Consider the following 14,418-nt stretch of genomic DNA (forward strand, 5'->3'; position numbering starts at 1 on the left):
AGCTGTTTCCCAAAAGGCAAGGTTGCATTCAAAGCCCTCAAATGTCAGTAGAGGTGGCTGGCCTACAGAGCTGCCGATGAACTGCAAATTCATCCTGTTTGCATTTTGAATCTCTCTGACATTTGCTCATCTATCACTATTATCACTGTGAAGATTATTAAATCATTCTTATACATAGGTGCAAATGGTATTTGTTGGTATTTTATCATTGTAAAATCACGTTTCATATTCCTTTCACAGAAGTCTGAAAGTCCATCCAATATTGAAGACCTTGAAATGCAAAGGAAGGGTTTGTGCTCTTAATGGAACAATCACTTTCCGTGTCACATAACCATTCATAATGTGCCTGCAAATCTAGATAGTGACTAATATTTGACTCTCATATGATAGGTGGTTGCTCTGGAGGGAATCAGTAAGAGCACAGTTGTCATTTCCTCGGAAAAATTTAATCCACAGATGGATCCCAACACCCAACTGCATTGGTATCCAAAAGTAATGAGGATTTTTGCTAAATAAGGGCTAATTCAGCCAAAAAAAGATATACTCTGACTACAGAAATCTGTCACACACTGCTCAAAAGAGCTTATTTTGTTCAAGCGCTAACTACTTTGGGATACCAGAATTTTCCTAATAAGGACACAGTGAAAAGTCTATTATTAATTAAAAAGTGCATTGATAGCTCTTTATTTTTCTTTATGAAATGAAGCCATTGAACATTTACATAGTTTCTGGTTACTTACACAATTTAACCCCTTCTTCGTCCTAATTTGGCCTATAATTAAGATTAAAATTCTAGATTGGAAAGCTGCTCTGTAAAATGATTGAATTTTTCTCTTTCCATTTTAAGAACTAAGCTTCTAGAGTGGTAGAGATGTGAAAGACTAGAATACAGATATTTATTTGCCCCTTTTATCATCAACTTTATACAGCCTATAATTATTTTAATCAATCAACCATCTTATAATTTTGTGCTCATTTCTTTAAAGATTTTTTCTAATCTTTAACTATCTTGGCCTATGGTGTAAATTGCTTTTCTTGGACTATTAAAGTAAAAACAATTTCAATCTATGTTTCAGAAAAAAATGACCTCTTTTTCTGGATGACTGATTTGAAAAAGGAGCTCATTACTTGCAAAGGAAAGTGTTGCCTCTGAATTCACAAGGCTTAGGAAATTCTCAGCAGATGCACAGATTAAATCATAATAAAGAAAAGTAGTTGAACGATGGATTTCCTCTTCTGTTTAGGCTTAATATATTTTAAGGGATTAATTAAAATCCCCGGATCGGCCTGTTTCTTAGAAGAAATTCACCAGGAAACAAATTTTCTTGTTGAATGGAATAAAGCTTTATGAGGTGGACTGCCGCTGTTACTCATCCTCTGCCCTTTGGAAATAACAGAATTAGCTTCTTTTCCCACGTTCTTTCAGCTTTGGGCTACAGCCTGGGTTCCCGTCCATGTATTTTGCAGCGTTAATTCAAACTGTTTATAAATAATACATGACTTAATAAACGTTCAAAGTAGACCTCTTTGTGGGAGGCATATTCCCAAGTACAGGGCTTTAAAAGGCAAGAGAGCTGCTAACAGGACTTGGAGAACTGTCTCCTCTGTCCGCGTGGAATGGAACAGCAACGCGCTTCGCTGTCAGCGCAACCGCAGCTCGAGCAGAGCACATTCCCCCGCCCTTTTAAATTTCAGTATCTCTTCGGGTACTAGGAACTGAAACGCCCCTACGAAGTCTCCAATGCAGGCTGAAGCGAGTCTCTGCAAAACCTAAGCGTATTTCACCAGCACCTCCTAGGGGCCATCACAGGGAATGAGGCCAGAGGATGTGGGTACCCGAGCCGACCCCTAAAAAAAAAAGCACTGTATTCCAACTCTCCTGCACCCCCAAATCCTCCCGGCCGAAGCGTCCAGAATAGGAGCTAGTGCGTTGGTGGACTTTGGCAAGCCCGGGAGGCCTTTTGGAGGTTTAAAATGAACTGTATCAAAGCCGTATTTGGTCGCTAGAGGAAATAAATAAAACACACGTATGGGATTACAGTTGTCTGTTAAGCCCAATGCATGCTTTATAAGGACACCGAGGTACTCAGACACACAGTGTCCAGTGCGCGCGCGCGCACACACACACACGCATACACACACACACACACACACACACACACACACGCACGCACGCACGCACGCACTAATCTATTACACGTCCCAGCATCGAGACCCGGTTCCCAATCAGCTCGACGGGATGGGAAAGGCTCTACTTGCTCTTGCCGGGTTGCTGGGCTTGAGCACTGACTCTGGGCGCGCTGGTGCGAGGGCAGAGCTGCGTGTCTGTAGGAGTTGCCGTTGCAGAGAATTCATTACTCCCTAATTGCTCTGATTTTAGATCGGCAGAGCGTGGCGGGGCGGTGGTGGAGACAGATCGAGGGCGGACTGTGGCTCGAGGGAACCGCTCTTCGCTCTTCGGAGAAGTCGAGGCGCTTTCCAAGTCTTTCGCCGAACTCCGGGTGCAGCCGGAGGCGGCGGCCACAATCGGCGCGCCTGCAGGCTTCTGCGCTCGTCCTGGAGGGGCGGGGATGGGTGGGTGTTAGGAGAAATCGGGGTTCGGGAGGGGGGGTTCGGGGGGGGGGGGGGTCCGGAGGGGCGGGGAAAGGGGACAGCGATTGCAGAGGCGTCCTGGCTGGAATGCCAGTCGCTTTCCCCGGACGGGTTTGCACGCGCCTGGCCAAGTGGCAAGTCTCCTTGCGGGGAGCACACGCACACAGCAGCGCGGAAAGGGGAAGTGTGGAGTCACCCCGGGCAGAGGAGGAAGCTTAGCCCACAGTTAGGCTGCAATTAGGCGGCCGCAGAAGCCCGGCCGCAGACCTTCCCACCTGCTGCGGTCCCAGCTGGGGCGCAACTTCCTTCTGCCCGGCAGCCCCGGGGCCTGTCTCCCCGGCTCGCAGGGCGGAGGGGAGGAGGGGGGGGGAAGGAGGAGGAGGACCCAGCGGCAGGTTCTCCGCGGCCGCCCGCAGCGCGGCGGGTCTGGGGTGTAGCATCCTCCACGCCAGCCCACCCCGCCTACCCCCTCCACCGCCCCCCCGCACCTCCGCCCCTCCGCGGTTCCCGGGGCCGGCCGCGCAGCTTCGGATCGTTGCGATTGGCCGGCCGCGCGGCCAGAAGAGTTGCGATTGGTAGTCTGCAGCAGGGGGGCGGAGTCAGGCTGCCCGGTATCTCGTGGACCGCCTCAAAAGAGCCCAGGATATTGCAGAGCGCACTGGAGCCCTGGCCCGCGCGCAGCCTTTCCCCGGCTACGGCAAAGCTGGGTCTTGGGAATTCTGGTCCACCTTAGACTCTGTGGCTTTCCCCAAACGGTCGGATCTTACATGCCTCTGTACCTACCGCATCCAACTTCATGTCCCCAAGCTCCTGCCCCAGCAACAGGTAAGGACGGCGCTGTTTTTTTTTTTTTTCTCTTCCCTTTTTTCTCTTGCTGCCTGTGGGTCCTGGGAAAGCCTTTCGGACTGTGGTCCCGACCCTCCTCTGCTTCGCCGCTCCCGGGGTGCCCGGTTGTCACGCCGCGGTAGCGCTCACCCACGCTCCGGAGCTCCAGATCTTGCCTATAGAGTTTGTGTGCGCACCAGAACATCCCCAGAGCTAAAAATACTGAGACATGCTTGGAACAGTTGAGCAATAGAAACAGATTTCTCTGCAGCATCTGTTTGTGCTCATAACTTCCAATGCACCAGCTGTAGCGAGATACTGAGTTTGGAGGGCGAGGGAGCTGCTGTTCGATTCTCTCGCGGAGGGGAAAGAGGGGGCTTGGAGGAGTGCGCCTCTTCGAACCCAAATCGGAAGCCTTGGCAAACCTTGGGGCTCATTCTGGGAGCCTCCCACCCCACCCCTCTCTTTGTCATTGCTTCAGATGTAGCTTCTCTTCCAAACCCAGCGAGCTTCTTTCAGAGTCGCTCGGGCAGAGGCGCGGAGCTGGAGTTGGAATTTAGCCCGAAGACCGCAAAAACGTCCCATCAGGTCTCTCTGCCGTAAGCAACTTGTTATTCTTAGGATAACAGTATTAATAACTAAATAGACGGCGGTGTGGCTTTAGGAAAGCAAGCAGAATGGGGTGGGGATGGGGGGGCGGGGGTGAGATTTGATTCTTCAAAAAGATTGCATCATAACATAGATTCCGTGACTATTTAAAAAAGAGATAGGAATGGAGAGCTTAATGTCTGTCTGAATAAGCATCTCAGTAGGATGGTGGCCAAGATGTGGCTGTGAAACCTGGGATTTTGTTTTTTCCTTTTATAAACGCGAAATTTACCTGTTAGGAAATAGGTATTATTTGAAAATGCCTGTTTGGGGTATGCAAAGAATGTGCATTGCCTTTCAACTTGTTTTTTTTTTCACATCCATAATCAATAGTAGGTAGTCAGATTTTCTTTCACTAACTCCTGTTTTCTATTTTGTGTATATTGTCTGTTACACTTGTTAGATTTTTCCTGCTTACTTTCACACCCCCCACCCCCAGCGTTTTATTTATTTTGTCATTATCTGGTCAAATGGCAAGCTCAGGAATAAGATATTACTTCAAGGATGTGGGAGGGGTGAGAATTAGGGTCAAGGTCATTTCATTTGGCTCACAGCACCTCCACTCCTGTTTCGGTGGCCCTTGCTTTTTCGAAATTACGGGGATGTGGAGGGAATATTTGTTCTCCACGCCTGTGAGTTTGACTTTTATTGATTGATTCCAAGTGCACCGTCATCTTCCTTCATATTCCCCCAATCTAAAAACCACTGAATAGTCTGCACATAACTTTTGAGTGGCAGGGGGGAATTTGATTACCTCTTTCACTCTGTACCCTCCTGTTGGAGGGTTTTTCCCGTTTCTGCACCAGGGAGGGATATTTCCCAACATTTGCCAGAGTGGAGGGCTTGCTCTACAGGCCTGCTTGTATAGAATAGATGTTAGAGGAGCCTATCTCTCCTGGTCTCCTTCCCCTCCCCCCTCTGTGTTTACTGAGCTTCTCAGAGGTTGCTTTGCTAGCAGTTGTGCTCACATGGCAACATGTGCCCAGAGCACACTCAGGCTGGTCTATATGGCGTCAGCTGGGGAATAGCAGCTCTAAACACTCATTAGCAGACCTTGTTCACCCTGTGGTACACTTTCTCTGACTCTCCTTATTTCCTCTCCCAGGTCAGAGGCTGCGTACTAGGACCATATTCTGGAACACATTTTCATCTCACTTAGGCCTCCTACGTGACATAAAAAAAAAATTAACCAGATTGGAAATATTTCTTATATGGTGGTGAGAAGGACTTTGATTTCCCTCTCATGGTTACCATGTTATCACTTGACCATGTAGTTTACCCTCTGTTCGTTGTCCCTTCACATCTACCTAAGCTTGAAGCTCAGAACTATTTTTTTTCCATCGCTTATGCTTAATTTTGGCTCAGCCTATAAATAGTCTTAACATGAACAGCACCACATGTGGCCTCTCAATTTCCCAGAAATACTTTTTACATCATTGGGTAGAGCCTGGGCAAAATGATTATTTATTTTTATTAAATGTACATCAGGACCTTACATATTTTGGCCGAAAGGAGAATATATACGTTGCTTGTGACATTGACAATGAGTCCTGCTCAATTGCATACAGGAAGAGTTAAACCACTGAGTGTTCTCATCAACTCTTATTCAGATGCCTCTTTAAAAAAGAGTTGGGATAGATAAAGTTGCATGAAAGCCTTATTTTTAAGGAAAATTTTCCTGGGGTACTGCTTGTAAACCGTGATTTTCGGTGAAAGAAATGCAGGTGAAGATGGTTTTATTCTTGCATGGTGCCACGTAGGCATATGGAAAGCTTCTAGAAAAGGGCCTTTCAATATTAAAATGATAAGATAATTCACTGCCCTCTCACACTTTCAGCAGGCTCTAGATTTTTGCTATGTATTCAACTCTAAAACTTCTGGAGATAAAACTCTGCTTTACAGCCTATCTATTTGAAGTGACGAAAGTTTCCATTTTACCAAAGAACCATTTTTTCCCTTTCCAGGCAGAAATGGTAAAATTTCTAAATGATGCTCTGCATATGGAACAAATTCTGTCATTAGCAATGGAAATAAGACAATAATAGTCGCTCAATACCGGCTATTTTCAAGGTTCTAAATGCGGAAAGCTATTCATAGGGAACTGGTATTGTGTATTTTGTGGAATTCAAACTAATGTCCTGGGGTCAAGATTTTTGAAAGTAGTAATTCAGTCTTTAGATTTCATATGGCTGTTATGCTTTAATCCGGAAAGAGTGCAGAAATAAATCAGAAGAAATTTGAGACTGTCTACTCATGAGCCCTCATGCTAACTCAGATAGAAGAACTGGTTTGAATCATGAAAAGGGGATTCTTAATGTGAGCTTGCAAGATTCAGTTAAGAAGAACTTAGAGAGATATAAGCACTATTTAATTGAAGTGCTTCCATACCTTTTGAGGGAACGACACCTGCCTGCGTTTGAGGTTCTTTGATTACCACTGAGTCTGAGTTTAGCAATTTCAGATGAGCCAAGTAAGCTGAAACCACTGTTCAGAAAAATTACTCTCCCTGGCCAGAAGCTGGAACCCCAAGGGATACGAGTCTAGTTTCTTCTGTCCAAGTACAAACTTCAAACTTCATAGGGAAGCAGACAAAACATTGAAGCAGGTGAAAGACTGGGAAGGCACAGAAAACTTCTTTTTATAAAGTCATTCGAAGGCACTTTCAAATTGGGCATCATTTAGGTGTCAAAAGCTGCCAAAATGTAACACACATTGCAATTTTCATAGATGACTAATCTCAGCAAAAATGTGTTAGGGCACAATCTTGCATAATCATGTTGATATAGAGGGAGGTATGAGAAGATTGTAACCAGGCATTTTCAAAGACAGTGCACCTTGCCTGTCCTGAATGGGATAGCTCAAATGCAAGATCATTGGTGTGCTTCCTTTGTTTGTAGCTGTTTGGACTGTCATTGGTTCTGTTAACTGCCTCCTCCTTATGGGGTGTTGAGGGAGAAAGACAGCTCAGTCTTCCTTATCGGGCTTATCCAAATTCCTTTTGTTTCTGCCTGTTGTGCATTGTGATCCTTTTAGACAGGAGATAGATGGAGTTGTCTGAAAAGTCTAGAATCTCTTTTCTGTGTCAATTCTGTTGAAATTGACAGCCCTCTTCACTTTGTTCACTTACACTTGCTAAAGAAAGTATACCTTAGATATTCTCTTGTGTTTTTTGGTCACTTCTTCTCTTGTGTTTTTGCTATGCATTCAAGGGGATGAAAAGGTTTCTTTGGAGAAAGCTGGAAAGTTAAAAACCTCGTTTTGATGTGAGGGAGAATGAGGTCAGCAGAGGATGGAAGGATTCTGGGTTCCCATGAAGTGAAGGTGGTGAGAGCCCTCTCATAGGAGCCCGCCGTTAACAGTAACTTCAAAGTGAAAGTGAGGCAACTGATACTCATGATCTAGTCCTACAAAGTTTTCTCTGTTTGGGAAAAACACAGAACTGCACCTGGGTAAAATGAGTGCCTTACCTCAATCTGCTAAAGACCTTGTCCTTGGACTCTGATGCTCTGACTTCCTAGCCTGTCATAACCCCTGGCAATTCCATCTCCAGAGAATTTCAGGACTCTCATTGCTAGGCAACAGAGTCATTCTCTATCCCCCAGAGCAAAGCTGCATCTTCAATGCTCTTCCCAATGCTCTGCTCTTGCACTAACAGGATGTCATCGGGCATATCTGCAGCGCAGCTGCTGCCAGTGTGCAGTGCAGGAACAAGCCCTCCAGTTTCTAGAAATGGTGGGATGGTGGTCTGTTTTTGGAGGATGGGAAGGGGGGGTTTAGTTTTGTCACTTAAGCAGAATAACATGTACTTGCCCGTTTCAACCTGGTCTCCAGGGATTCTCATAATCGTCTATGTGCGTCTGCAATGGAATTAGTTTGAGTCTTTTGCGTTACTATGAAATGTTCTCTAGACAAGTCTTAAGTTCCGAAAGCGTGGTGGCAAATGGAGTAATCAAATATTTTTATTTTTCTGCATAATAACTTGTAATCCTAGCCAGTGGAGAAGGTGAGGGAAGAGAATCAGAGAGTGGGAGTAATCCTGTTAAATAGAATGTGTTAGGATGCTGATGGTGGAATCAGATGAAGTGAACAAGGGAAACAAATTTCAGTTGAAGGACTATCACAGGTGCTGGAGCGATAGCACAGCAGGTAGAGTGTTGGCCTTGCACGTGGCTGACCCAGGTTCGATTCCCAGCGACCCATATGGTCCCTTGAGCACCACCAGGAGTAATTCCTGAGTGCATGAGCCAGAAGTAACCCCTGTACATCGCCGGGTGTGACCCAAAAAGCAAAAAAACAAAGAAAGAAAGAAAGAAAGAAAAGGCTATTACAAATGAACTATTACTGTTTTTTTATTGCTTTTATGATTTTAACTCAATATTTTTTGGAGTACTACAAAATGAAATGCCTTGCAACTTGACATAGCTGACTCTGTTTTGCGAGGAACTGCTGCCTCAGAGACGAACCTTTCAAGAATGACTTCGTTTGTAATGAATGGTCTTTCTTTTCTTGCAGGACATGTTCTCTGGATGTTAGCTGAGTTACTAAGGTAACTCTCTGCATGTCCATTGACAGACCTTCGTAGCACATCAAGTCTCTGAGAGAGGACCTCCCCATCACTCCTCCTTTTTTGCTTGTGTGCGTGTCCTCACCGAACATTCAAAACTGTTTCTCCAAAGGGTTTTCCAAAAACTCAGACTGTTTTCCAAAGCAGAAGCACTGGCGTCCTCAGCAGAAGCGATGGGCAGCGTGCGAACCAACCGTTACAGCATCGTGTCTTCTGAAGAAGACGGCTTGAAGTTGGCCACCATGGCAGTGGCCAATGGCTTTGGGAATGGGAAGAGTAAAGTTCACACTCGCCAGCAGTGCAGGAGCCGCTTTGTAAAGAAGGATGGCCACTGCAATGTTCAGTTCATCAATGTAGGGGAGAAAGGACAACGGTACCTCGCAGACATCTTCACTACCTGTGTGGACATCCGTTGGCGGTGGATGCTGGTTATCTTCTGCCTAGCTTTTGTGCTCTCGTGGCTGTTTTTTGGTTGTGTGTTTTGGTTGATTGCTCTGCTCCACGGGGATCTGGATGCGCCTAAAGAGAGCAAAGCTTGTGTGTCAGAGGTGAACAGTTTCACAGCCGCCTTCCTCTTCTCCATTGAGACCCAGACCACCATAGGCTATGGCTTTCGATGTGTCACAGATGAGTGCCCCATTGCCGTCTTCATGGTGGTGTTCCAGTCCATCGTGGGCTGCATCATAGATGCCTTTATCATTGGCGCTGTCATGGCCAAGATGGCCAAGCCCAAGAAGAGAAACGAGACTCTTGTCTTCAGTCACAATGCTGTGATCGCCATGCGGGATGGCAAGCTATGTTTGATGTGGCGAGTGGGCAACCTCCGCAAGAGCCACCTGGTGGAAGCTCACGTGCGGGCACAGCTACTCAAGTCCAGAATCACATCGGAAGGGGAGTACATCCCCCTGGACCAAATCGATATCAATGTGGGGTTTGACAGTGGAATTGACCGCATATTTCTGGTGTCCCCCATCACGATAGTCCACGAAATAGATGAAGACAGCCCGTTGTACGACTTGAGTAAACAGGACATTGACAATGCAGACTTTGAAATCGTCGTGATCTTGGAAGGCATGGTGGAGGCCACGGCCATGACAACACAGTGCCGCAGCTCATACCTGGCCAATGAGATTCTTTGGGGCCACCGCTATGAGCCTGTACTCTTTGAAGAGAAACATTACTACAAAGTAGACTATTCCAGGTTCCACAAGACTTATGAAGTCCCCAACACGCCCCTTTGTAGTGCCAGAGACTTAGCAGAGAAGAAATATATCCTCTCCAATGCTAATTCATTTTGCTATGAAAATGAAGTGGCCCTCACCAGCAAAGAGGAAGATGACAGTGAGAATGGAGTTCCAGAGAGTACCAGTACAGACTCACCCCCTGACTTAGATCTACACAACCAGGCAAGTGTACCTCTGGAGCCCCGACCCTTGAGACGAGAATCTGAGATATGACTGACTGATTCCTTCTCTGGAATATTTGCTTTCAACACAGTCTGTTGGTCAATGGCCCAGAATAGTTATTCCGACGACAACGACGAAGACGGTACTGGTGAAGAGGTGGGTCAAGATGTGTGACCACAGGGACTGAGGCAGGCACAAAGGTTTCAAAGAAAGACTGTGAGCTCGAAGATGAATGAAAAGCCCAAAGCAAGCCTCCCTGTGACCCTAGGGTACAGGAAGGTTGTAGAATAAGTTATGGGGTGTTTGTGTTGTGTTTTGTGTTTTTACAAAACTTGAACTTGCAGGCAAGCCATGGTGGAGTATTTGATTTATCCAGAATGCTTCTCTTTAGGGAACAAGAATGTTTTTAATGGCATAACAAAGGCAAGATTCTGCCTTAATTTTTTGAAAAGCTGCTAACTACATGAACACAAATTGTATTTTTGTTGCAGTGTAGTTTTTTTTTTTTCTTGTAATTTAAAAGTCAGTGTTGAACTTTGTTGAAAGCTCATGAGATGCGCTTCAAAGTGGCAAGTATTTTGGCTATTAGTTGCCAAAAACGAGAGCCTGATATTTTTGAGGCCAGTAATTTGTTTGCTAGAATTGATTTTTCCCCCCTTCCTTTCTTTAGTTACATAAGGGCATTATGTAACACTAGCCAAATGGTAGCCTCCGGGTTTTTTTTTAAACTCCCTACATAATGTTGATGGATTATCTCAAATTTTAAGTTAGACTACCTAAAATAAATACCAAAGATAATGCACATTTTTGCACAGTGAAGCTTATACTAAAAAAGGAAAGAAGTCCCCACCGCTGCCTTGAAATTAAGAGATGATAACCGAACCTCAGCAAGATTTTGAACTGTTCTCTCCTTTTGCACCTTATTCAGAAGCTAGATCACACAGAGCTAGTAGTGTAGTGCTTTGCAAATGTGGTTCGTCCATGCAACTTTTGTATTATAGGAAGTGAAATTTGCAGACACACACATCATCTCTTTTCCTACGTCAGGTGGCCAAGCTAATACAAAGAAAGCGAGGCATCACGTGCTCTTAGATTTTTCTAGGTTTTCCCCTTTTCACACATTCCAACATGTATTCCTTAAAGACCCCAGTAGAATGGATTCAGCACCCTCAAAATCGAGCCACCTAGCATGATCAATAAATAGGTGCAGATTCTTGGGGCTAAATATGTAACTGTGGCCCCTGGGACATGTCCTTCTTGACCTTGTCAAAGAGGCACCATGTCTGGACTCAGGTCTGGGCAGGCTCTCTGAAGAGAGCCTTGGTTTCTCTGCAACGAGACTTGCAAGTATGTGACCTGGCTAAGTTAGAGGGGCAAATGCAGACATGTCACTTTAATATAGCCCATCAGCTCAAGTATTTGGGAGGGTCATTTTCTGTTTCATGGTTGAGGGAAAAATGGAAAAAAATTTCAGTATTTGAGTCAATGGGATTGATTTAGAGTTGACCCAGTAACAGCTAAAGGCCATGAGGGCATAAAATGGTGACCGCTGTGTGTCTGCAAACTCACTGTGGAATCTTAGCTGGCTCCTGTTTTCTCCAAAATGCAGGTTACTAAGCACACATTCACAGAAACCTCTCCTCTGCATGGCTGCCCAACTTGCTAGAAACACATTTTTGGGGGTGGGGAGAGTCTTCTCAATCATGGGACTGCTTTTTTGGTACCCTCTTTGTGAATTCGGGGGTTGCTGACTTTTGTTTTTTGAATTGGAGTCTCAAATCAACTCTCTGATGGTATTATATCCCTGTATGCCATTAAAAAACAACTTGTTCTAGAATCCTGTATTTTGTCATTGAATGTCTGTGAGGGTCTCTGGTTCTCAATCAGCCAGATGGGAATGTGGAGCCTGTGATATTGAGCACAAGTTCTGCTGTTCTTAGCCTTCAAAGTCTCTGGGTTTGAAGACCGGGGCATTATTTCCATTGAAAACAAGAGAGAGCTGTCAAGCGAGGGGATGCTATTTTGAATCCAAATTTGATGGCAGATTTAGGAAGTTACTTAGAGATTTTGAGAAACTGGGATGGAGGGGATGAGAGAATTTACACGAGAGGCAACACTTCGGCCGCAGACAGTGAGAAGGATGGTGAAGCTTTCAGCTGCTGCTATTTTGATATTTTGCAAAGGAAAATAATCAAACCAAAGAGTATTCAGTGATAAGTTAATTAAGTGAAGAGACAGTGGAAAAGAGGGGTGACCACAGAGAGGGTCTCCCCAACACACAGTGCTGCCACCCCCTGAAAAAACAACTTTAGATATTTGAAAAGATGGTGGGTGTGGGGGCAAGGAGGAGGATGGGGAATTTTTCAAATTCTTTCTGAAAAAGAGAAAAAAATAAAATTTCTGGTGCACAGGTTTGTTTTTTTTTTTCAAGAAAATTTTGCAGAAGCTATGTTTTTAAAGTGTACATTTTATAAAGTTTATCAGATATTTTCATATTTAAAGCCAAATGTAAATAGAACTCTGTAAAGGAAAAAAATTGCCATAGAAAGTATCATTTCAGTGCAGCAATTTCTGAGAGCTAGTACCTATATGCTACTGGTTAGCATGGTTTTAGCAAATATTTACCAGCCTTATAAGGCTTGTATTGCTGTGTTATTCTGTTATTTATTTCAGCATGGACTGTTCATTTGAAAGCTTTTTCTAGTTATTCGTATTTTAACAATTAGAAGCTTTAAATGGCAATTTTTTTAGTCAAGAGCCAAGACATAGGTAATGCACAAGATTTTGCTGCATTTTACCTTAAATACATTTGTCCTTATTGACTGGGTCTCCTTATATTAGTACACAAGTCGTTAGAACACAGATTCAAGAGACTCTCCATAAATAACCTGGGGTTTATTCCTGGATATGTGTTGCTTCTCTTATTGCAAGCAAATCCCCATTGAATTTACTTAGGAATTATCCTGTTAAAGAAGTTTTGCCCATATCTGAATGGGCATTATATTTTGGGGAGGAGGTATATATTCCTGGTTATCCTATTTTTTTTAAAGGTAGACAAAGTGAATTCTATTTTGATTATAGAGAAAGGAATAGTTTTCTATCCCTCTTAGTGTATACTTGAATCTGACATTTTAAGGATGTCATGCTAGCACTGTAGTCATTTCCAAATTTCTGGAGAAAGTTTGTTTCACCTTTTCTAAAAATTCTATTAATGCATTTTTCCCTCCCCTTGAGTTCCTTTCTTCCTGAACAACTTCTATCTCAAACCTCGATGTGTTTTTGTTGTTGTTAAACTCCAACCCCCAAATCATGTTACAATTGCAAATAATAAATGTCTGTTCATATATTATTATAAGCCGCCCCATCCAGGCAAAACATTTGTTCTGAGAAATAAGAGTGGGTTCTATTTCACTCTGTGTTGTATAACATGAAGGTGAGAAAAAGAAAGTGTTGTATAGTCACCTTCTCACTCCCAACTAGAATCTACGTTTTAGTGATACTGGGTTCAGCTCCGGGTTCAGGCAAGTTGAACAATTCTGAACTTCGACAATCATGATAGTTATTATTTTCCCATTTGCTGTCTTTTTGTATCTAAAGTCTTCCTATTGTACTGCACAAACCATGGATTGTACATATTTTTATATATTATGTCTTATTTTATTATTTCTAAATAAAAATTAAAAATTAAAACCAAATTGGTGCCAGGCTCTTTGGATTTCCTGTATGCTTCCTGTTGAATTGCTGAAATATAAAGCAAATGTTCCCAAACAATAGGCATAAACCTTGAAAGTTTGGATGAATAGAGCCATAGAAATTGCCTCAACAGACAGGTGTACTGGGGTAGCAGATTAGTTTAATCCAAGTTAGAGGAAGTCAAGCTCATATTTTGTTTTTAGACAGAATGGCCTACGTATGTGGAGAGGGCATAGAAAAAAGCCATAAACAACCCAGCAGGCATAACTCATGGAAAATAAGGTTTAGATTTCACCTCTGTTTAATATTAATAAGTTCCCATTCAGTCTAGACTTCTATATTATCTTTTTTCATTGCCCTCAACCAAACCAGGATATTCTTATTCTATTACAGACCAGGAGTTCACAAAACTGTTTTGTCAAAGTCCAGTCAACATTTTTGATTTTGCAGAAAGAATAGTCTTTGTTTCAACTATATAACAGTTTCATCTTCAACTGTCTTTGTAAGGTAAACTCACTGAAAGACAATAGGAAAAGAAGCGGCATCACCAGGTTTACATAATTTTTCACTTAAAAGTTCGAGTTCTGGGTCTGTTTTGCCCTGTGGTCTATAATTTTATGACTGTTCTCAACAAAGAAACTGAGGCTGGATTTTAAAGCTAACGAGTCCCAAGATAATAATTCAAATTCA

The 14,418-nt window shown here is 43.6% G+C and overlaps 1 protein-coding gene across 1 annotated transcript; it reads left to right on the forward strand.

The window, feature by feature from the left end:
- The first annotated feature begins 8,640 nt into the window (after positions 1-8,640).
- On the forward strand, positions 8,641-13,733 carry KCNJ2 (potassium inwardly rectifying channel subfamily J member 2). Its single transcript, XM_056127238.1, has one exon. It carries the CDS (start codon positions 8,803-8,805, stop codon positions 10,084-10,086), a length of 1,284 nt encoding a protein of 427 aa, XP_055983213.1. The 5' UTR covers positions 8,641-8,802; the 3' UTR covers positions 10,087-13,733.
- The last annotated feature ends 685 nt before the right edge of the window (positions 13,734-14,418 follow it).

Source organism: Sorex fumeus, unplaced genomic scaffold (assembly GCF_029834395.1).
Source record: "Sorex fumeus unplaced genomic scaffold, SorFum_2.1 ptg000063l, whole genome shotgun sequence".
In the NCBI taxonomy this organism is placed as follows: Eukaryota; Metazoa; Chordata; class Mammalia; order Eulipotyphla; family Soricidae; genus Sorex; species Sorex fumeus.